The sequence below is a fragment of the Miniopterus schreibersii genome (genome assembly GCF_964146895.1).
Source record: "Miniopterus schreibersii genome assembly, chromosome: 2".
In the NCBI taxonomy this organism is placed as follows: Eukaryota; Metazoa; Chordata; class Mammalia; order Chiroptera; family Miniopteridae; genus Miniopterus; species Miniopterus schreibersii.
Window position 1 is genome coordinate 181,240,000 of NC_138102.1, and position 23,871 is coordinate 181,263,870.

At 50.3% G+C, this 23,871-nt stretch overlaps 1 protein-coding gene across 2 annotated transcripts; it reads left to right on the forward strand.

The window, feature by feature from the left end:
• Positions 1–591: 591 nt before the first annotated feature.
• GTPBP1 (GTP binding protein 1) lies at positions 592–23,175 on the forward strand. Of its 2 annotated transcripts, XR_013998301.1 has the most exons (13): positions 593–811; positions 3,956–4,067; positions 10,060–10,240; positions 10,783–11,131; positions 14,093–14,216; positions 14,998–15,112; positions 16,781–16,925; positions 17,058–17,240; positions 17,998–18,133; positions 18,691–18,869; positions 19,543–19,743; positions 20,658–22,730; positions 22,807–23,175. XR_013998301.1 is itself a non-coding variant. In XM_081130250.1 (12 exons), the coding sequence occupies exons 1-12, from the start codon at positions 620–622 to the stop codon at positions 20,748–20,750; spliced, it is 2,010 nt and encodes a 669-aa protein (XP_080986376.1). In that variant the 5' UTR covers positions 592–619; the 3' UTR covers positions 20,751–23,175. The 2 variants fall into 2 exon arrangements, 1 of the variants encoding a protein (XP_080986376.1); XM_081130250.1 differs by having other exon boundaries at positions 592–811; positions 20,658–23,175.
• Positions 23,176–23,871: the final 696 nt, after the last annotated feature.

A 23,871-nucleotide genomic window follows, 5' to 3' on the forward strand; every position in this document is an offset into this window, starting at 1 on the left:
CTCGGTCTTCTAGGGACGGCCCGGTGTCGCAGAGTTGAGTGGGACGAGCCTTGTGCAGTTTACTATCTGGGTGGGCTGTGGCCCAAGGAGCGGGACCTACCCGATGACTGGATTGGGCCTTGCCCCTGTCCATCATCTGAAGGCTCTGAGCGCCGACTGTTTTGCAGTAAGATTTGGAAGCTGAGCACCGCCTCTGGAAACGCGGGGAGTGAAGAAAGGTGAGGCTAAACGTTGTGTGTATTCTCCTTCTCATTGGATGGCAACCGTGTCAGTCATACTCTCTGCTGCTCCCGTTGGCGGGAAGGCTCTGGGCTGGTGGCGCGGAGGAGGTGCTGCCCCCTCCCGAGCTGCGATCCAGGCGCGTGACGTCTCAGATATTTGTTGTTGGGGTTTGGGCCTCATTAATTATTCATTAGGTTCTTGAAAGGGCTGCAGCGATTGGTGGATGAGAAGCCTCGTCGATTGTTTCTTAGCTAGAGATACGTGTCACCCTCTACGTTGCTGGAAAAGTTTCGCATAAATTATGCCGATGAGGTGTGGGGCCGAGCTACGCATAGATTAGGCAAATGAGCAGGGGAGGGACGGGAGGCCGGGTACGAATTAGCCTAAGTTATTAAAGATGGCGGCGGAGCGGAGTCGCTCCCCGATGGACTCGCCGGTCCCGGCCTCAATGTTCGCCCCGGAGCCCAGCTCCCCGGGGGCGGCCAGGGCTGCGGCGGCTGCCGCCCGGCTCCACGACGGCTTCGACTCGGACTGCAGCGAGGACGGCGAGGCGCTCAACGGCGAGCCGGAGCTGGACCTCACCAGCAAGGTAGGCCCGGGCGCCGGCGTCGGCGCTAGAAGGGATCTGGCGCCGAGGGAACCGCGCGGCGGGCCGAGTCGTCTCCCGGGCGACGGCGGGGGCGGGAGGGGCCGAGCCCGCCCACCTGCCAGTGCTGGCGGCGCTGGGGGCTCCCGGCGATGGGCGGCCTCCGCGGCTCCCACCCCCGTCGTTCCCTCGGCGGCTCGGACCCGGACCCGGCCTCCCGCCCTCCGGCTCGGGGGGAGATCACAGCCCCTCGACTCCGCCACGTGGAACTCGGGTGCCCGACGGCCGCAGCGCCCCGCGCGGTGCCGCCGCCTCCGAGACCGAGAGGCGCCCCTGGACTGTCCACGGCAGCGGAGGGTCGGAGGTGGCTGGGGCCGGGGGAGCGGAGGCGCGGGAGGACCGGGGATCAGAGTGGGGAGCGGGGAGGCGTCCCTTCCTGGTGTCGCCAAAGGAAACAGAAAGTAGTCGCTCAGTCGGGGAGAAGGATGTCTGAGCGGTGTTTACTTTACAAATCCACCCAAAACAACGTTGAAAGATGGGCATGACCCGTCATCTCGCCATCCTGGGAGTGGAACTACAACTTGTATGAATGGAATAATGAAGGACGTTTCAAATCGTGACTTCTGAGCTCTTGAGAAGGTGGGCAGGAGTTAAGGCCTCACCTTCTGCTTGGCACTGTGGGGGATTAAACAGTAAGTATAAGATGTACCTGGTGTTTTGAAGGTGCTTAACGTTGCTAAAGGGAAAGAATGCTAACTTGGGAGTCAGACAGGGCTGGGCTCTGGTAAAAAAAGAAACAGGCCCAAGGTGAGGTCACTTGCCCCCTTGACAGCAAAACAAGACTTAACTGCAGTTTCAGCCCCTCCTAGGCGTGGAATATTAAACTATAATTTCCTCATTGACACTAGAGAGGTAATCTGCATAAGAGCCCCCTGCCACCCTTCCCCAGCAAAACTGGTGATCTGTCCTGAAACAATCTTTTCTAATAACTTTAAAAAATAATAATTTTATGTGCCCCAGGCATGAATATAGCTCTGGCCACCAGCACAGACATCAAGCTAAGATAAGCTAACTTTGCCTCTGACTGATAAAAGAGCAACATCACCAATCAGGTGTCTCTATGCCCATTGCCAGGGAGTGCTAATAACTTTTTTTACTCAGCCCAGTTTCTTATAAGAGTCTTCCATTTTCTTCTACTCAGAGCAGGTCTCCTTTACTAGGTAGAATGCTGTGCAATTCACAAGTTGTTAATAAAGCCAATTAGATCTTCAAATTTACGTGAATTTTGTTTTTGAATTTTGTTTTTTAACAGATTCCTTTCCTGCCCTGCCACTTAAAAAGACTCTGTGACCTTGGGAAAGTTTCTTAACTTCTCAGTTCTCCAACTACATCATCTTTTAAGTACAGGTGGTTGTAAAAATGAGAGATGTATATAAGACACCTAGTATGTTGCCTAATACATCCTACTCAGTAAATGTTTGAAGTGAAGTGAATAACTGATCATTCCCTATGCAGATCAGTAGCAACCAATGGAAGATAGAACACCAACACCCCCTCCTACCTGTTGTTGGGAAATTGCAATAGAGATGTTTATGACTTTTCACTGTCTTTGTTGGCAAAATTGAATGAAACTTGGCCCAAACTGGAGAAAACTTGTCCCTGCAATCTAAGCAACCAAGTTGCAACTGCTTTTTCTCCCTTTAGTGTCATTTAAGCACTTAGAAGCCAGTGGTCCTGTCTGGTCCCTCTGAGGCCATAATGAGGATGGCCAAGCTGGGGGAGAGGGAAGGTCAGGGGAAACGTGTGAGGCAATGTGAAACGATGCAGAAGACCCAGGCAGCACTCAGGTTACAAGTACAAGTTCTGATGAGCCAGCTCAGGAATTGTAAGAGATGTGCAGATGAGGTGGATGTCAGTTCATGGTCAGGGTGCTGAAGAAACCTGAAAACAGTGGGAAATTGCAGGGCAGAGTTGCAAAGAGAGTAATACCTTCATTTCCTGACCAACTTATTTAATGTTCCAGAATAGAGAAGTGTTAACTTCATCACCTAGCTGGGGAAGTCTGCCTCACTGTTTTAAAGTTGAGAAGCTATATGTCTATAAATATTGGTGATATTGAAAAGAAAAACGGACCATGTGGAGGGAAACAAGGGATGGGTTGATAGATTCCTGAGGAAAAGATCAGAAGCTATAAGTTTATATACTTGCTATGATTATATGTGGAGATCTAAGGCTCTGAAAGTTTCCAAAAGGAGAAGCAATTAGTAAACTGTGGTGGCTCGTTTCATCCAAGGTTTTTTTGGAATGATTGTGAAGAAAACTGTACTTACCACTTATTGAGCTGTGGACTAGATGCTTACATGTTATCTTATTTGGTCTTTACAGTGGCCTTTGGGGGGTAGGTGGTATTATCTACATTTTGTAAATTGAAAAAATGAGACTCAGAGAGATTAAGTTCTTTGTCCAAGGTCACACAAGACTGGTTAAAGAATGGGACCTGTTGTTAAATGGCCTGCCCAGATAAGTGGTTGATACTTTAATGTTATTGTCACAAATTTGTAAAATGATGGTGCTATTTAGCCCATCTTAGTGGTCATGGTGTTTTGTTGATGAAGATGAGCCTTGCAGCAGTTTTTACTGCCGATTCCTAAAAAATCAAGATAGCCAAGGCAAGATGGAACAGAATTCTTTTGTTATTATGGCAACCTTTGGTCTTGGGTGGAGGGCATGGTAGTATAGGAGATCTCTGTCCTGTGAGTTGCAAGCTGCAGGTAGAAGACTTTGGCATGTAGGTGTGAAGCATTGCTCATCAATTTCTACCCACGATGTCAGATTGTCAGATTCTCAGTCATCGTTAGTCCTTCCCCTCCTGTTGAGCAGCAGCAGGCAGGCTGCTCACACCCTCTTTTCGGGGGGGTTGTGTTTCAGACGTAGTCATTTTAGTACATTATAAAACTCAACTCATATAAGGCCATAGGCTCAAAAGCTACTTAAGAAGTGGCAGAGAGGGCATGAGGGGCCTTTGTAGCTATTTTAGATTAGGGTGCTGTGGGGTTCAGTCAGGGTCTTTGGTCAGGCTATTGATCTGCTTTGGCTGTGGTACGTTTCTAGTAAGTGTGGTCCTAAGGCTGTTGGTTTCTTTTCTAGCTGGTTCTAGTGAGCCCTACATCAGAGCAGTATGACAGCCTACTTCGGCAGATGTGGGAGAGGATGGACGAGGGATGCGGAGAGACCATATATGTCATTGGGCAGGGATCAGGTGAGCATAGTTTTCCTTTCACTTATTTTTTAAAAATTATTTAGAGACATTTCCCATCTTTTACCCACTTTCTTGTTCAGTGTCTGCAGAACTGTTTGGGAGGACATAAAAATACAAAAAATACAGTGTGATAATGTTAATTCCCACCTTACTGGTCATAATCTGCTTGACTTGAAAGATTCACTTTCCAAGCGGTTTTACAGATGCTTCCTTTTTACGTCCATTTGCATGAAGGGGAATGAAGCACAAAGCAAGGACACGTCTTGTCCCAGGTATAGAGCAAGTCATAGGTCTAGAATTAAGCCTTCCCTGGGCTGCTCTAGTCTTCCCCTCCAACCCAGTTTACAGATCCCATTGCTACTTACTGTGTGCTTTGCAGAGAACTTCCCTGATCCTTCTTGATGTCAGCAACAAGAGCACACCCAGAATTCCTCTCTTCAGCAAGGCTTTCTTGCCCCAGACCACACCGACCACTCAGTGTGGCTAGCTGGGCTAACGGAAGCCCCCTCTTCTCCCTAGGAGATCCCATCAGAGATGTAGACTTGTTAACATTCTGGAAGAAACTGGTTATTGTACTCTAGCCTGCTTATTCCATTGTAGTGGGGCTGTTTTAGAGGAAGGCAGCCTCTGTAACAGAATCCCACATTATATCTTGGGCACCACACCCACCTCGGTCATTCCTAGTTTATACTTTTGATACAAGGCCTACTTACCCTCATCTTCATTATGACATTATCTTTGCTGAAATGACAGTTAGCTTGTTAATGATTATGAATTTATCCTGTACCAGAACTTGTCTGTCATCTTTGCAGGAAACCTCAGTAGGGCTTGGTGCATCATTAAAGGAACAGTTCCCTTTGCTGAATGTAGGCTTTGTAAAGGCAGATAATAATTCTTTTGTAGACTGAATTTAAGATGGAGAAAATCTCATAATCATTATTTATTTGACAAATACCTATCAAGTATCTTCTAAGGGCTTGATATTGTTGCAAAGCACTTTTGGATACTAAAATCTAGTCTCTGTCCCAAGAAGGAAAGATGGCATTTACACAGATAACCTCAGTGGAAGACAATATTTGGAAATGCTGCAAGAGTGACACTAGGAAGAAAGGCTTGATCTCCAGTTACTGCTGTACCTTCCTTTGGAATGCTTTTCTTATCTATTCTTTCCTTTCCATCTTTGCTGCCACGCTTGGTTTTCTTTGATCTTACACCTTTAAGAAGGCATGGTCCAAGAAAAAAAGAAGGCATGGCCCAAGAGATTGCTCGTCAAGAAAGGGAGGTAGTTGGTCAGCGCCATCAAGTTCTAGAGAGACAGCAAGGAGAGCTGGGTTCAGAAAAAGCCATTCCATTTGGTGACTAGGGGGTCATTGGTAGCCTTTTGAAAACTTTGTGTTGGATACACATCGGGCCTGCTATGATAGGATGAACCACTCAGAGACCACCTCATGCCTATATAATTGAAGAAACCACATCTAATCAGTTTGACAAATGTTGGGACTGTTCTTTGAAGACCTAAATTCTTAACATTCCCCCACAACTCTTTTTAAATATATCTTCATTGATTTCAGAGAGAGGAAGGGAGAGGGAGAGAGAGAGAGAAACATCAGTGATGAGAGAGTCATTGATCGGCTGCCTCCTGCACGCCCCCTGCTGGGGATCGAGCCCGCAACCCGGGCATGTGCCCTGACCGGGAATGGAACCGCAATCTCCTGGATCCTAGGTGGATGCTCAGCCGCTGAGCCCTGCTTGGCCAGGCTCCCCTACCATTTCTTTAACGTGGACTCTTCAGTGAATTTTACCATACCTTGGCAGCTGACAACTAATTAACCCTCTCGTGGTAAAGCATAAGGTGTCAAACATTCATTAACACATCTACACACCCAGGCGTTATCTTTGCATCTATCCATTGGATGCTATTACATTCATAGTGACTCCTTCCTGCTGGAATTCTTTAGAGGTCTTAACTGGTTAAACAAGTTGAACATCAAACAGAGGACTAACCCAGATGCAAGGCTCCAGGGGTCAGGTTTATCACCTGCTTCCTCTGTGTGCCTGGTGCTTCACCCGTTTTATCATGTCCTTTGCCTGTAAAACGAGGATAATGACATCCTTCCCCCACCTTACCTCTGAGAAATTTGGTATGAATAAGTTAGACATTGAAAATTCGAAGTAGTACAGAGGAATGTGCTCTTTAAGTATACATTCCTGATTTAAGATTGATCTTTTAAAAGGAGGCAGTCTGGCCTAGTACTTAGTTCAGAGTCTGGAGTCTGGCAGGTCTGAGTTTGCCTGATGGCTCTAACTTATCTTAAAAAGGGGTGGTAGTGTCGTGGTGAAGGTTAACACTTGGTATATAGTAAGCATTATATAAATGTTAGTATTAGTTGCAGTAGTAATTTTTTAAGGGTTCCAGGTTATAGTTGATTTATCATGAGATTTTTTTCAAAAACAACCTTGTTAATTTGTCAGATGTTAAGTTATGACTTTCTAAGAGCCAGGTACTGTATTAAAAGTTCAGGGAACAAAGGAGGAGTGTTAAGTCTTTGTGGGGAGTCAGGAAAGGCTTCAAGGAGGAGGTGCCCCTTGAATCGGTTTTAAAGGATGAGTAGGAGTTTTCTAGGTAAGTGGAGGCAGTGTGAGTGAGCAGAGGAAGCCACATGCACGGAGTCACTGGCTACTGGAGTATTTGGTGGGGCAGTGGTGATTCAGTAAAGTAGGAGTGTAGTGTGTGAGGTTGGGAGTGTCAGGAGGGTGGGCTAGACAGGTAGGCAGGTCCCAGATAGATCTTGAGGGTCTTTGAATGCCTTACCAAAGAGTTTAGACCTTTATCCTAAAAGTTTGGAGAACCTTTGCATCACGTTGAGCAGGAGAGTGCATGTAGAAAAGGTAAGTCAGATGGCAGGACTGAAGTCTCACTGAGGGTTGGGCGTGGGTGACTATGTGGCCTTTAGTAATTGGACCTCTGCGGCTTTTCTCCTTGGCCTTTGTTGCCACTCCTCCTGAGTGAGAACTCAATGCATGCTGGGGAAGAGTAATGCGACGGGGCATTTTCTGGGAGCTCCAGACGGACAAGGTGACATTGGTCATTGCCTCCAGGTATGGAACAGGACCTGAAAACATTGCTTTTTGTTGTGTCAAAATCAGGAAACAGTGGCTAGAATTTGGGGATCTGGCAAGAATGACAGAAATAGCAGTCCTTCTCCGGGGAGCACTTCCAGCAAATTCTCTCACACAGATGTCCAGAGCGCAGTTGGCCATGCATTTAGAAACTCGTCAGCCCAACTGCTCCTACTTTGTTCATTTGGTTTGCATTTTACAAACACTTGAGGACTTTATATAGGAAAGGTATCCCACGTGGGGTATCCAGGGAATGTTGGGGTTTGATCCCTGTCCTGAAGATGCTTTGTATAGTGAGGAAGACACTCATCCAGAACACTATTCCACAGGTGTAGTGTGTGGTAAATGCAATAAGGGAGCAGAATGGGTAGGATTTTGACAGGTGGAGATGTGCTGATGGGTTTTTTAGCATAAGAAATACTTAAGCAAAGGTGTAGAGCTGGAGAAATACAGGGAACATGGGGAGGGGATGGTGGCTGGGCCACTTGCACTGGGACAAAACTGAGGAGGGGGTGTGGAATGAATGGGGGAGGGCTTTAAGTAATTAGAATTGAATGCTGCTGGGCCTGGGGAGGCATTCCAGGGCTTTGACTAGAATGTGACACCATTAGGTCTGTGCTTTGTCTAGGAGCTTGGGCTTGGGCCTATGTAGGATGGGTTGGAGGGAACAGGGACTGAATTTGCTAAGACCAGTTAGGATCTGTTGTGCCGAGGTAGAATAAGGGCCTGATTCAGACTTTTGGCATTGGGTTAGCAAAAGGAATAGAGCAGGGGTAGAGAAAGAAGGGCAGGTATAAAGCTAGAATCAGCAGGATTGGAGTGATGAGTGTTAAGCTTAGATGACTGGAAGGATGGTGCTGTCTTCATAAATAGGGAAGGCAAGAGGGGGAACTGGTCGGGCATTAAGAGGAGCCCTTGCTAGAGGAAAAGGCTCTAGGTTTGGAATCAGAAGACCTAAGCTCACCCAGCCCCTCTGCTCCCTACCAGTTCTGAGGCCTGTCTGGGTTCTGTTTACCCCACTGTTAAAAGGGAGGACCAACGCTTACCTCATAGGGTTGCAGTGAGGACTAAAACAATATATTAATGGTGTTAGTTTTTGTGCTGTTGTTTAAAGGGAAGGGCTTGGGTTGTTGAATTTAGACATCAGGCTTCTAGGAGTCATCCAGGCAATTGGGAATTCAGTATAGAGTTCTGGGAAGAGGAGGGTGCTAGAAATGAATTTGGAGTTTTTTTTTTTTTTTTAGGTTTAAAAATGACAGTTGAAGCCATAGTATGAGATAGCCAAGGGGAATGTTCAGAGGATAGAGAAGAGGGCCACTGGCTGGCTACTGGGAAAGACTGGCATTTGGGGGACAGGAGCAGGATGAGCCAGCGGAGTGGACAGAACGAGGAACCAGAGAGCAGGAGGGGAATCAGGAGAGGTCATGCAGTAGGCAAGCAGGGTGGGAGGGAGGCCAGCGGTGTCGAATGCTGTTGGGGTCAAGAAAGGGGCATTGGATGAGTGGTTAGAAGGCCATTGATGACTTGAAAACTAGTTTCTTCCAGAATTGTAGGTAAATTCAGAGAGTAGGATGGTGATAGCCATCAAGTCTCAGTTACTCTTTTGAGATGCTTGGTGGCAAGAGGAGGAACAGAGGAGACAGTGGCTCAGGAGATGAGTGGGGGAGAGGGGATGGGTTTCCTTTTCCTAGCTTAGGATGACCTGAGCCTGTCCAGGGAAGTGGGCGGAGGAGGGAGAGAGGGTGAGGGAAGGTGCTCCAAGGTCCCTGGGAGGCAGTGAAGTGCCACGATTGGGCCTGTGCTGGGCGGATAGCCTAGACTCGGAACCGGTGCTCCCAGAGACAGAGGCTAGAGGCGAAGCTGAAGGAGCTGTTGTGGGAATTACGACACCAAGTGGAAAGCACCTGATGGGAATTGTCATAAATAGACTCAATAAATGATTGGTTGACTGGTTCCTCCTTTCCTCATCCTGAGCTCAGACTCATTTTCCCATCTGCTTGCTGGACATTTCACCTGAGCTACCTCAGTCAAAATCTATTCCTAAAATCATTCTTAAACTCTCCCCATTTTCCTTTGTCCCCGTCCTCATTATCGCTTGCCTGGATAATTAGAATGACTTCCTGACGGGGCTCCCCCTTTCCGGTCTCTCACTTGTCAGTGCACACTTCTATTGCTGCCCAAGAATCTTTCTAACCCACAGTGACCTGATCATGTTACTCCCTTGCCTAAACCCCCAAGGCTTCTCATTGCCTGGTACATGATGTGTTTTGCTGCTACTGTCTGTCTGCTTAACCGCTTCCACCTCTTGTGTGGTTTCCTGCCACTTGACATCCTGCTCCCCAACACACCGAACTGCTTACTGGTCCCGGAATGTGCTGTGGTCTGCAATGCTCCATGCTTAGCTGCTCTGCCTAGGATGTCCTCCTTTCTTGTGGGCCCACTTTCACGCTTGGAGACCCAGCACCCTGAAAAGCTGTCCTCAGCTTCCCAGGCTGTGCTAGTTGCTCAGACTTTACATTCTTTTTGTACAGTTGTATAGTATAATATTCAAGCTGAATTGCCTTTAATTAATTTCCTGTCTCTCCCACTGAGCTGTGAGCTCGCTAAGGGCACCTGTATTCCCAGGACTCAGCATGAAGCTTGGCATAAAACCCAGGACAGTCTCAGTGATTACTGTTGAGTGAATTAATGAGGGCCCTGCTTAATGGGGAAGCCCGTGGCACTGTTATTTATTAACTCTGTGTGTGCCCAAGTTTTTGAAAAGTGTCCGGTAGAGAGAGCCATGTTCTTCTCCAGTGCCTGGGGTGGGATCTTTGTTAGGGCTCGACTGTCTGGCTTGTTGGAACACTGATGTCTGGGCTCTTGTCACCAGATGGGACTGAGTACGGGCTGAGTGAAGCTGACATGGAGGCCTCCTACGCCACAGTGAAAAGCATGGCAGAACAGATAGAGGCTGATGTCATCCTCCTGCGGGAGCGTCAGGAAGCTGGGGGCCGTGTGCGTGACTACCTGGTCCGGAAGCGAGTAGGAGATGATGACTTCCTGGAGGTCAGGTGAGGAGGCCCCCCAACAGTTCAGGGGTCTGCAGCAGGAGTCGTGATTGAGCCTTTGACACCTAGCATGGCAGCTTTGCCCTTCCCTTCTGAGGCCAGGAAAGAGTGCCGAGACACGATAGCGCCTCTCTTTACCTCTGCACTTCCCCATCCCTAATATTTCCACTTGGGGAGAGTGGGAGAGAGGCCAGCCAGACGTTTTGTGGGCCACATTATCTTTCTTACTGGCCTGTGAGGCTGGAAACCAGGGTGACGCAGGAGAGCATTGTGTGCCTCTCTTGGCTTTGGGGCTCCTCTCTGGCAGCTTTGGGAAAGCTAGTGGAAGGTAAGGGAGAAAGCCACTGTGATGGGAGCCCAGTTCCTCCTGATAACTTTCTACTCCCTGGAGAAGACCTACAGGAATGTTCTGATTGCTTATCCATGAAAAGGAACAGTGACTGGAGTGGCTCCAGAGCAAGCCTGTCCTTGCAGATTCAGTGAGTTGGTTTCACTTTGCTCACCCACTGACTCTCACGTGGATGTCTGGGTTTATGTGCACGCAGGGTAGCAGTTGTGGGCAACGTGGATGCTGGCAAAAGCACACTTCTGGGCGTTCTGACACACGGGGAGCTGGACAATGGCCGAGGCTTTGCCCGCCAAAAACTCTTCCGCCACAAGCATGAGATTGAATCTGGTCGCACCAGCAGCGTGGGCAACGACATTCTGGGTTTTGACAGCGAAGGCAATGTGGTGAACAAACCAGACAGCCACGGGGGCAGCCTGGAGTGGACAAAGATTTGTGAGAAATCCACTAAAGTGATTACTTTCATAGACTTGGCTGGCCATGAGAAATACCTGAAGACCACTGTTTTCGGCATGACGGGCCACCTGCCTGACTTCTGCATGCTCATGGTAAGTATGGCACTCCCTGGAGTGCAGGCTTCTGCGGGGCTGTTGAGGGTGTGGTTATGCTCACCCAGTGTTTGAAACTGTTCCGAGGCTGAAGCCTACTGGTTTGGGGCATTGACACTAGGTAAGGATGACAGGTTTTGCCAGGAGTGCCCAGTCCCCTGAGCTCTACAATCATCTCAAGGGGTGTAACTTGATCTAGTTAGCTCAGACAGGATCCCCTATGGAGAAACAAAGGTATTTGCAGACCTCTCATTTTTTGGAAAGACATAGAGGAAGGTTTCTCCTGGGGTTTACTTATTACCTTCAGAAATGTTTTCTTCTCGCGTTGGACTACTTTGAGGTGGCACCAGGTAGTACTCTCAGAGAGGGGAGCCTGGGGGAAGAAGTGGAGGAGAGCAAAGATATCAATAAAGAGGGGGCTAAGGGGGCCTCTTCCAAAGCCTGGAATGAGTGTAACTGTTGAGAGGATGCGGTGTGCCTGGCACTGTGCTGGGCCTAAAGATGCAGCCATGAACAGGGCTGGCCTGGGCTCCTGGAGAGCTTACAGTCCAGTGGGAGTAGATTTTTAAGCAGCTCATTTACATAGATGAACTGGAAAGGAAAGGGAGCAGAGGCCTGTGTTGGATCATGTTGCCAAGCTTGTATTTGGGTCTCTGATATTCCTCCCTGGACAGAGTGGGGGCCTGCGAGGCCTACAACCTTGGTGGCAGCTTCACAGCTTTCACAGAGAGAGCAAGCAAGCACGTTCTCCTTTGGCAAGTCATTCTCGAAGCCCTTCCCCATATCCCAGTTCCTACAGCTGCTTGCATTAATAAGTGTAGTAAACACAAGCATCTGTTGGGAGAAAACTCTATCAAGTTGCCCCACAAACACAGGTTCTCATGCAAAGTCTTCCCAAACTGGAGACTAAAGAGAAGTGGAGCATATGACTGAACACTCTTGTCGGCTCTCTGCTCAGGGTTCTTGGGATCTCAGTGTGATTTCATTTCCTGTATCTTTGATCATTGCAAGGGGCCATCACCGCCTTGACTGGGCTAAGGAAAGATGCTCTATAAGTAGGGATTTCAGTGGATAGTCAGTTCATAGGACATATTTGGGGTGGGGGGTTATTAAGAAAGATATAGACATCAATCCGTTTAAAATGAGCACTTTTTTAAATGAGCTACGGTGAGCAAGGCCAATTATTGGAAATACCTTCATTGATATGAAGTGTTAAATATTATCTGAGTTTTGGGCCATGATTCAAATATTAAAAAATTTTCTGTAGAAAATAATGAAAAAAATTTTAAATGTTCTTATTGATTTTAGAGAAGAAGGGAGAGGGGGAGCTAGAGAGAAAAATATCAATTAGAGAGAACCATCAATTGGCTACCTCCGGCACACCCCCGACCAGGGGTTGAGCCCGCAATCTGGGCACGTGCCCCGACCAGGAATCGAACTGGCAACCTCTCGGTGCATGGGATAACACTCAACCAACTGAGCCACACTGACCAGGGCATGAAATATTTTATTATTGTTCCATGGCAGTCAGTTTCTAGGGTGGGGGTGGGAAACCTTTAAACTGTATAGACAACAGAGCAATAGCACTCTCTCCTTTCCGGGCCGGGAAGAACAGAAGTCAGTCTGCGTTGGATAGGAAAGGGTCGACGGAGTGGGGAAAGTTAGGAGGAAGGTAGTGGAGGCGTCTTGGTGTAGGTGAAAGGAGGCACAGGTGTGGGACATCTGTGCCATTGGGGTGGTGGCTCACCTGTGAACTGTGATGATCAAATGTCATGGCAATTTGAATTTTATTTTGTTTTAGTAACTACGACATTTATATATGATACAAAAATTAAAAGGTACCAAAAGGATCATAGTGAAAAGTCTCCCTTCCTCACTCTGTCCACTTTCTTCCAGAGGCAAGTAGTACTTCCAGTTTCTCATGTATCCCCCAGAGATATTTGTAGTCATACCAGCAGAAGCGTGTATATTTTCTCCCTCTAATTTCAAACATTCAGAAAAGTTGAAAGAATAGTATAATGAATACCCTAAACTTGCCACTCAGATTCAACAATTGACATTTTGCCGTACTTATTTGTATATGTAATGGGTGTGTGTGGTTTTTGGTTTTTTTGCCTAAAGCATTTGAAAGTATATTATAGACATTGTGACTCTTCACCCCCAAATATTTCACACATTTCCTAAAAGAAAGAACTGTCTCCTGTTATTGCAGCCAAGAAGGTGAACAAGAGTTCCCTAATATCATCCAGTAGCTAGTCCAGAAGGACTTACATTTCTCAGATGTTCCCAAATGTCATACATCTGCTTTTTTTCAAACAGTTATCCATTCATCATTTTTAAAATTGTAGTGTGCTATATACACCTTGCTTTTTTCCCTTAAAACCATATCTTAGAGATTATCCTGTACCTCTTTTTTTGTACGCCCTCTTGTGCATTGTGCCCTAATTTATTGAACAAGCCTTTGTGGTGATATTTAAAAACGTTTACTATTATGGGAAGGAATAGTAACAGTAGTAACAGCAGCCATTGCTTGAACGCCTAACTCATGCTAGTTGTGTGCTGGACCTCTGACATAGGACAAGTGACCCTCTAAAGTGGATATTATTATCCCCCCATTTTATAGATGGGGGCACTGAGGGCCAGGGATGTTAAACTGAATTCACTTTGATGACTCTAGACTGTTCTTGTAGACTGTCTGGGTTTGTCTTTTTTTATTGTTTGCAAGTCTCAGATTTTGATGGCCCACATTGCTGACTCAAGTTAAAGCAGTCTGTGCCCAGCCCAGCTTTCATTTACAGCCATTTTGTTCCTGGCCTGAGACTGGTGCCTCCTGGGTCCTATTCCGATGGCGGCCTCAGAGATGGGAGCGCTCTCTCATTCCCACAGTCTTTGGATCTCTGTGCCAACTCAGCAGCAAGCTCTATATCCCTTGCCCTGACAGTTCTTTCTGTGTTGGGGCAGGTGGGCAGCAATGCTGGCATCGTGGGGATGACCAAGGAGCACCTGGGCTTGGCATTGGCACTGAATGTTCCTGTTTTTGTGGTGGTCACCAAGATTGACATGTGTCCTGCTAACATCCTGCAAGGTAAGTGAAGCCTCCAGCTAGCAGCAGTTATTCTGATTGGGGCTCCTTGGTGGTCTGCTAACAGCTTCAGCCTAGAACCTTCTGCTTCTTTATCTTGTGCTCAGACCTGGCCTGAATTTCCCATCAGCCGAGAATCTTCTGCTTTCTCTCCTGTTCAGCTCTTGGTCTGAGCATAGCCTAGAATTATCTCTTGCACTTTGTTCTTTCTGGTTCCAAATGCAAGATTCTTGAAGTCCCTAATCTGGCTGGATCTATGCAGCAAGATTGGGGCAGAAGATCTGATAATCTTTTGCCACCATAGGCTTCAAAACAGCATTGCAGGACTAGGTCTTTATGCATTTCTCCCTCATTGCTACAGATGGTAGAAGAGAAATGGAGAGATATCCTTTTGGAGGGCCTCATAAGGACCTCTGCAAGTGTCTGAATGCCCTAGAGATCCTTTTAACACATGCGTTATCTTTCCAGGAAGCAGAGCATTCTGAGAAGAACATTGACTTTACGTGCCCATCCCCTTTCCCCCCTCACAGGATGCAGGTCTTTTGGAGACTAGAGAAATCACAGCGGGTTTCAGACCCGTAACCTTAGCAGACGGGCCCCATCTGTGCTGTGTTTCTACTCTGGCAAGCACACATCCACCCAAGGTTTTCATCTTCTTTTTCGCTTCTCCAGGCCTTGTGGCATTCAACATTGTCTGTTTCTTGCTTGCAACAGTAATGAGTGGACATGTCTTGCCCTGGAAGCCTGGCCACAGAGCTAATTCTGTTCCACTGCTCCCTTTAAGAAACCCTGAAGCTGTTACAGCGCCTGCTGAAGTCGCCAGGCTGCCGCAAGATCCCTGTGCTGGTGCAGAGCAAGGATGATGTGATCGTCACAGCCTCCAACTTCAGCTCTGAGAGGTATAGGGGCAGGGGCACGCACTCCTGGGCAGACACAGACGATGCACGAAGTAGACTTGCGCCGTCTCAGCACAAGGTCTCCCAGGCTGGCAGTGTGCGCAGGGGCTATTTCAGGTGACTCAGATTCTGAGGAGCTAGCCTTGCTGAGGTTGGAATCCCAGCTGAGACTTCAGTGTCCTTGCCTCTGAAACGGGAATGATGTTACCTTCTCTGTAGGGCTCTCATAAGTGTTGGAAATGATGTACGGAGAGCACTTAGCGCTACACCTGGCTGCTGTGTGATGCATGCACAGCCATTTTTATAACTTACTATACATTTTTTATCCTGTTGTTTCTCAAAAGCTCTCAAATCACAAATCACTTTAGGCCTTAACTCATTACCGTATCCTTTGATTCCTTAAGTATATTTTGGATGCCTGTTCGGTGCCAGGCTCTTCGTTTAGGCATTGAGGTTCCAGAGTTGACTCGGGCTCTGTCCTTATCTTCAAGGTGGTCAGCTCAGCTCCTTGGTCAGAGGTACTCTTAGAACTTTATTAACTCTGTTCCTTCTGCCAGAGCCTTGGGGCTGCTTAGAGCCATCTGTCTCCTGGTTTGGTCTGTAGTATAGGACCCTGGCATTGTGGCCTGTGGCTCTGCCCTGACACTGTCTTCAGTACCACCATTTGGCCAGCAGAGGGGGTACATTTAAGCTGCCCCCATTTTATTTTAATTTCTATTTTATTGATTTCTTTTTTCCTTCTTTTAGAGAGAGAGGAAGGGAGAGGGAGAGAGAGAAACATCGATGCAAGAGTGAAACATCCATCGGCTGCCTCTTTCACGCCCCCTACTGGGAATCAAGCCCACAACTTGGGCATATGCCCTGACTGGGAATTGAACCAGCACCCTTCGGTGCACTGGACAATGCCCAACCAACTGAGCCACACTGGCCAGGGCCAGCTGCCCCTATTTTAATTTACTGATTTCCTGTTCTGTGCAGGTGCTATTCTAAGGGCTAAGGGAAATATATAATTCCTGATCTCAAGGAGTTTGATTAACCCTGGATAGGAGATACAGAGGCCATTGAGATAACTGATGGAAAGTTATCTCAGGAGCTGGGATAAAAAGTTCAGGAGCTGAGAGGAGTTAAGTGCCCATCTGGGAAGGGATTCCTGGAAGCAGCAGTATTGGAAATGTGCCCTGAAGGATGAGAGGATTTGGTAGGTGGATAAGAGGGAAGGAATTCAGGCAGGAGGACCTGAGTGAACAAATACATGGCAGCAGAAAAGAACCAGGCTTTTAAGAGAAAGTAAGTTTCTCTGGTCTGGCTCGAATATAGGAATTTAAGAGAAACCTGCAGAGATGTTGGGAGGAGGGATGCAGGCTGTTTTCTCTGTTGGTGAGAGGATTAAGGATTTTAAGCAAGCATGTGTGTGCTTCAGGAAGAAGCAGTTAAGAGTGCCAAGTGCCTGAAATAGGGCAGTGGTGGAGGGACAGAGAGGAGGGGGACAGATTTCAGAGACAAAATGGAGTAAGAGGAGACGGCCTTAGAGTTGGGGCAGAGGGGTGGAGCCCTGGGAGGCGGGCGAGGGGCAGTGAGGCCATCCCAGGAGCCTTCCTGCTGCTCCCATCCTATGTCAGGCAGGAGCTGGCTGCCTGAGCTGCTTTCTTCCTCTTTCTTCCCCCCACTTAGGATGTGCCCAATATTCCAGATCTCCAACGTTACAGGCGAGAACCTAGATCTGCTGAAGATGTTCCTCAACCTCCTCTCCCCCCGCACCAGCTACCGGGAAGAAGAGCCTGCTGAGTTTCAGATTGATGACACTTACTCTGTACCAGTGAGTGGCTTCTGGTAGACTGAGCAGGTTGGGAGGCTGGGCGGGCACTTCCTACAAGGTGTGTTGGGTTGAGCCTGTGGTGGAGAGGGGTTAAGTGGGGATAGACTTACTGGACCAGGATCTTCTCTACAGGGTGTGGGGACAGTGGTGTCAGGGACGACACTCAGGGGCCTGATTAAGCTGAATGACACACTGCTGCTGGGCCCAGATCCCCTGGGTAACTTCCTCTCCATTGCTGTAAAATCGATCCATCGCAAGCGCATGCCTGTCAAGGAGGTGCGGGGGGGCCAGACAGCCTCCTTTGCACTGAAGAAGGTGAGTGTTGATAATACCAAAACGCCCCTGGGAGACTGCGTCATACTAGGCTCTGGGCCATCTCCAGTCCTCATGGCTGTTCTGCAAGCCAGGGTTTACCTCACTTTTACAGATGAGGAAACTGAGGCTTAGAGAGCATGAGTGACATGCCCAGGAGTCCACAGATAGTAAGTGCTAGAGCCGGGACTTGAACCCAGGTCTGCCTGCCTCCTAAGCTTGTTCCTCCCTCTAGTGCCTGAGCAGGATGCCCTAAGCTCAGTGGTGAGGTCAGATATGCATCTCCCTGCTGTGGTGAGGGTCCTTCTGCATAGGGCTGTAGGGGTCCATGCCAGATCCTCCTCCCATTCAGCCTTCTGTCCCCCAGGGATTTGGGTGAGTGCTAGCTTTAGGGTCACCTACCTTCTTCGCCAACCAGATTAACCAGCAAAGTGGGACTTCCTCTATTCCCTGCAACAGTCATGTCCTACTTGCCCTGTTCATTCCGCCTAACGCTTGCCTGCCTTGGCTCTCATCACCCTCTTAGTTCTTACCCATCCTTCAAGGCCCAGCTGAAATGCCACTTCCTGATGAGGCCTTTCCTGACCCCAAAGAGCAGTGTTGAGCTCCCCATGGAATGGGAGCACTAGAATCTGCTTAGCAGGCCTGTGGGCCAGTGCAGTGAGGGCAAGACTGAGTGGGCTGGTCCTCATTCCCAGGCCCGGGGGTGAAACCCAAAGGCCTGTTGTCCCTGAGGCCTGGCATTCCCTCGTTCTTTCAGATTAAGCGCTCATCTATCCGGAAGGGCATGGTGATGGTTTCCCCGCGCTTGAATCCCCAAGCATCCTGGGAGTTTGAGGCGGAGATCCTCGTTCTGCACCACCCTACCACGATCAGCCCACGCTACCAGGCCATGGGTAGGTGTCTGAAGGGGTTGCCAGCCCAGTAGGCCCCCCACTCCAGCTCTCTTTACAAAGTGCTCCAGCGACCCAAACCCCGAAGTTTCAACTCCATTCAAGAGGCAGGTCTCCTTCCTGCCTAGTGATGCTCTCTTTTCCTCCCATGAATTGTAGCATTTATTCAGTCCTGCAAACAAATGGAGTGCTTGCTGAATGCCTACTCATTGTCTACTGAATGCCAGTGTGTGCCGGGTGTTGCCAGGTGCTGACGACAAAGACCAGATAGGCAAGGGCCCTGCCCTCAAGAAGCCAACAGCTTAGAGAAGGCACACATGCAAACACAGTGCCCTGTATTCAGGAGTAAGAACCATGGGTCCAGGGACAGGTGGGGTCTAGCTGGAGGAAAAGGTTCGCAGCACAGTCAGATCTCCAGGCAGCCTCCACTCAGTCGGTTCCCTAGGCCTCCCTGAGGGCTTAGCCTACACAGCTCAAGCATATTTCGTGCCTTCACACTGCCTCCCCTGCCCTGAAGTTAATGATGGCTCAAGCCTGCCCTGCCCTGGCTCCCTTGGCAGTGCACTGTGGGAGCATCAGGCAGACGGCCACCATTCTGAGCATGGACAAGGACTGTCTACGCACTGGGGACAAGGCCACTGTGCACTTCCGCTTTATCAAGACCCCTGAGTACCTGCACATAGACCAGCGGCTGGTGTTCCGGGAAGGCCGCACCAAGGCTGTGGGCACCATCACCAAGGTATGGCCAGGCAGACCTTACGTGCCCCAGCAAACACCAGGAGCCCCTAGCCCGTGAGCAGAGCAGATGATTCTCAATAAGCCTTGCCGAATCTCCTGACCTGCTAGGGCAGAGGCGCCAGTCTCTGCCTTGGGAGAGCTGGAACAGGGCATTCCTGCTGGGTGATAGTACTTGAGATTTCTGATAGCCACACTCCAAACGTTTCCAGCTGCTGAGATAGTCGCTTGGTTTCTGGGAGGCCTGAAGTTAAAACCTGCCCAGACTCTTGTTCCAGGGGCAGCAGGGTCCTACGGCTGGAGGTGCAGTTGGTGTTCTGGGGAGTCCTAGCCAGCTTAGTAAGGAAGAAAGCTTTAAGTTAGCTTACCAGTCTCTGGCAGGCGGGGGCCCCATCTGGGAGCTGGGCTGAGTGGGAGGGGCAAGGATCCCTGATTGTCTGCAAGAGGAAAAGCTGGAGCAGGGGCAGGATGGAGCCCTGCGTGGCTGGGCTGAGGCAGCCTGGGACTCTGGGTGGGGAGAGAGCATCTCTCCATCCCTTTGCCCCTGTCGTGGGCCCTCCCCCAGGACCAGCCAGGCCAGGGAGTAAGGAGTCCCAAGAGGGGGCGGGGGAGCAGGCAGCTGAGCTGAGCCCCTGCCTGCAGCTCGGGCCTCATTCTCATGCTCTTGGCTCCTGCAGCTTCTCCAGACCACCAACAACTCCCCGATGAACTCCAAGCCTCAACAGATTAAAATGCAGTCAACGAAAAAAGGCCCTCTAACCAAACGAGAAGACGGGGGCCCACTTGGAGCGCTGGCGGTAGGGGTTCCTCCACCTGGAGATGAAGCTGTCTCTCTAGGGGCTGCGCAGTCAGCTGCGTCCAGCAGTTTCCAGCCAACGGTGAGCATGCCTCCCTGACTGCCTTGGGCGGTGCAGGCAGGGCAATGGGGGTGTGGCTGTCACAGTAGTCATTGGAGGGGACATGTAAGAGAGCTTCAGGTAGCCCTCACCCAAGGCCACATCTGTGCATAGACAAGGTGTTTCATAGCTCCAGGCACATAGATGCTTTCTGAGTGAGCTGTTTGCCTCCAAAGGCGCTGTTTTCCAACCTTGAGATGTGGCCTACGTAAAGTCGATTTAATTGGTCCCTATTGGCATTTAGTTTCCACATTTTGAAGTTTCCCTTTTAGTAAAAATATTGTTTATGTGTGTTGGTGAGTGTGGGTGACGTATATGTGTGTTATGGTCCAAAAGGCTTGAAAATTGCTGCCTTAGAGGCTCTCCTGTGTTCCCTCCCCCTACATGATACCTCCTGAGGGGTCTGTGGCCTTGGGCCCTGTGTCATTGTGGCTGTCACTCGGCATCCTCTGCCAGCTCTACCCCGGGTTCTCAGCACCCCCTCACCTCCTTCCAGAGTCTCGTTCTCCATCTGACCCTTTGGAGAAGGAAGCTTTTGCCTGGACCCGTCCTTTCTGCTCTCTCCCTCATTGAGCTTTCCTCTGGCTCCTTCATTCCCTTTCTCTTTCCACCCATCAGTGGTGGCAGGTGTTGGTTCCTGCTTTCTTTGTGCGTCTCTGCTCTCGCATACCCTTGCCACGTGACCCACCTTCCCAGCAGGTAGGCAGAGTGGGCTCTTGCTCCATCTGACAGGGGCAGAGCCGTGCTTGGGTCCACAGTGATGGCTCCCCATGCGAGGCTGGGACCACACTGCTCACCCTTGGTCTCCTGCCCTGCTCCCTGCTGCCTGGCTCCTCTGCTGTCCTGCCCTGCTCCCAGTGGCCCACTTCTGCTCAAGCTCCTCCTTTCTCTTTCAGCTCAAGCCCAGCAGTGGGGGCCGGCGACGAGGGGGTCAGCGTCACAAGGTGAAGAACCAGGGAGGCTGTGTGAGTCCTGCCAGTGGCTGCTGAATTTCCCCTTACTACCCAAGGGATTCTCATACTCTGGCCACGCCCATCAGATGGGCCAGAGCAGCCGTGGGCCCTCCCCAGGCCACAGCCGGAGCCTCATCATTCCCCCACCCCTGGTTTCCAGGGGCTTTGTAATTTATAAGCTGAGGAGGAGGCCAGACTCCGGGGCACTGACCATCTCTTAGCCTCCTGCCCGCCTCCTTCCTCCTTCAGTTTCTGTACATCTGGCCCTTAGGCTATTGTTTTTATTCTTGCTCTCGTGTGAGTGTGTGTGTCGGGTGGGGTGTGCAGGAGCGTGGCCACTCAGGGCCCTGGCAGTTCTCTTCCCCCCTCCTCCTCCATGGCTGGCCCCTGCCTCCAGGAGCTGGCCGCCTGTCCATTCATCTGTCCATCTGTATGTGTCTCTGTGAGAACCTTTAGGAGCTGTCAGGAGCTGCAGGGTGCCCTCCTTCCCAGTGCTGCTCTGTGCCCAGAGCCCCTCTGGAGCTGGCCCCAGGGCTGGGGGCTGCAGGTGTAAGTGCTGCTGCCGCTGGCTCACGAGCCTCCTTCTGGGACTCGGGCCTTTAGCAGGGTGGACAGTGCTGGTTCCTCTTTTCTCTCCCTCTTTTTCTCAAACCACCAAGCAGGTAATGCCAAAAGCTCTTAAGTTGTAACCTGTAGATGTGTGGAGGGTATTGGATTGTAGGGCCCTCCCTGCCCCAAACTCCAACCCTTGCCACTGACCCAAAGACAGCTGGTGGCTTTTTCCCCCCCTTGGAGACAATCCTGTTTGCCTGGCTGGTCAGGACCACTCCTCTGTGAGTCTGCTGAGCCGGAGGCTCTCGCCTCCCTGGAGCTGCCTCCTGCTTGAACTTTGAATCTTATTGGGTCTTGGGGCACTGACTGATGACCTAGACCGGTGTAGACCTCCTTTTGGTGGAGTGCGGGGTGTTCCTCTGAGCCAGGCTGGGATGAACCCCCCCTTCCCACCACACCTCTACCACATGGTGCCAGCGTGGCTACTGCGGGAGCACAACAGGGAATGGCCAGAGCCCCAGGTTGGAAGCCCCGGTTGGGATACGAGGAAGGCAGGTCAAGGCCGAGCACAGAGCAGTAAGCCCTCTGGAGGAATCACTGCTCGGCGTGGGGGTGGGGCTGCCAGGCCTGAGGTGGCAGCCTGGGCTCTGAACCAGTCTCGTCTGAGCTGTGGATTGAAGCCCTCAGTTTAGCAGAGACTGGTGGGCGGAGGTGTGTTCTTGCTCTTGTCGGGGCAGACACCCAGCTGGCTGGGCCTGTCCTCAGCCTTGCCTCCCTCTTCTCCCCAACCCTTCCTTCCTCCTCCCGGGCTGCTGGTTCCTGCATCCCCCTTCTCCCAGCTGTTTCCATTTACCACTGACCCTTGGCCACGGACTAACCAGACCAGCACACACACAAAATAGTTTGTTCCAAGGGAACACTGTTGCTCTGCTTGCCCCAGGGCTTGTCTGAGAGCAGGGCAGGGGTGGGGGAGCCCAGCTTCTGGGAGGCAGGCGTGGCCTTGCCACCCGAGCTTTTCCACCAGCTCTGACAGGACAAGTTGCCAGCCTTCTCTGAACTTCAGTTTCCTCCTCCACTGTGAGAGGTAAATGCCTGTGGGGGTTGTAGGGATTCAGTGAGAGTATGTATGTGAGGCCCTAATGTGCCCAGCATGCTGCTTACCACCCATGCTATAACAGAGCCCACAAGCTGGGGGACAAGCTTCAGAGGACCCACAAGCTAGGGGACAGGCTTCAGAGGAGAGATGTGGCATTGACAGCTGGGGCTGTGCCAGGTGTCAGTCGCTGCATACTCTGAAGGAGGGGTGTTAGTGCCATTGTTCTAGTTAAGGAAACTGAAGCTCAGAGGAGTATTGCCACCAGCAGATGGGATGTCCCCACTCTGGCCCTCCCCCAGCCATTCCCGCTCAGCTGCTCCAGTGCGACTTTGGCCCCTGCCTGTTCCTTTGTCTACTATTTTCCCCTTGTTTTTTGATTGGTTCTGTTTACAGGGGCTGCTGCCCACTGAATCCTTCATAATTGGAGGGCCCAGTGTTAAGCAGCCCCTGTTCTGTCCCCATGGCGGGTGCTGTGGAATCGGTTTCTCCATGGGGCTTGGCCATGGTAGAACCTCAGAACAGGTGAACCTCATTTTGTTTGAACTCTCTGGCCCCTGTGAGCATAACCACTTTACGTTTGGAAGCCGTGGCCACCACGCTAGCCTCTGTGCTCAGAGGCTCAGGGGGCTGGTCTGGATCTGTGTGGTCACCAGGCCATACCCACTGGCAGGGGGTTGACTGAGTGCAGCATTTCACTCCTCAGCAGTAACTACAGAAGTTCCCTGTGGGTCTCAGCCCTACCAACTACCCATTTGGAACAAAACACCAGCCCTTTTGTAGTTGATAAAGAATAAAGTTGTTAATCTGATCATCTTGAGTGGCAAATCCTGACCCTTCTGTATGTGCCGCTAGTGCGTTGCTGGTATCTTAATTTTGTCACACCGTGTTCTGGCTTATTGGCCTCTCTGGCACAGCACAGGGTAACACGAATGTGCCATGATGCGGAGTGGGGTGTGTAAATTTGACTGGGGTCATGGGATGTATCACAGGGAAGATGGTGTGAGTTGTGCTGTGAGGGCCCAGTAGGATTTGGACGTGTGCAGACAGGCAGAGGGTTTGTGCCTGGCCTTAGAGGGCAGGAGTCAAGGCCCCGAGCCCTGACGGTGTGTGGCAAATTCCAGGGACTCGTTTACTGGTACCGCTCAGGGATGTCTTCATTGAAAAGCGGTGCTAGTTGCAGAGCAGGTGTTAGTGAAACGGGGAGAGAAGCGAGCAGTTGGTGGGAGACGAGCTGTATGTAGGACTAGCTCTTTCCCAGGACCCTGAGCTGAGGGGTTCAGAACTGGCCCAGAGCCTCAGGCCTGGATTTGCACTCCACCCACACCCTCTGTGGCACTTAGCCCTAAGCCCCTCAATGCTGACCCGTGCCTGCCTTTATTTTCTCAGCTGTGATGGGGACTGGCCCTGGGCCAGGTGTCATGGTCAGGACAAGAGCCATGTGTTTGAGTGTCCAGTTGGGGACCACCCCTGGCCTTTGAGCAGCTCATTAGAAACACTGAATCTGGGGAA

What these genes read in the sequence shown, in the direction of transcription:
- GTPBP1 (XM_081130250.1), top strand. Translation starts at nt 620, where the DNA reads ATGGCGGCGGAGCGGAGTCGCTCCCCGATGGACTCGCCGGTCCCGGCC. An exon ending in CCCACGCTACCAGGCCATGG is followed by an intron (nt 18,134 to 18,690) that starts GTAGGTGTCTGA and finishes CTCCCTTGGCAG; the next exon opens with TGCACTGTGGGAGCATCAGG. An exon ending in CCAGCAGTTTCCAGCCAACG is followed by an intron (nt 19,744 to 20,657) that starts GTGAGCATGCCT and finishes TTTCTCTTTCAG; the next exon opens with CTCAAGCCCAGCAGTGGGGG.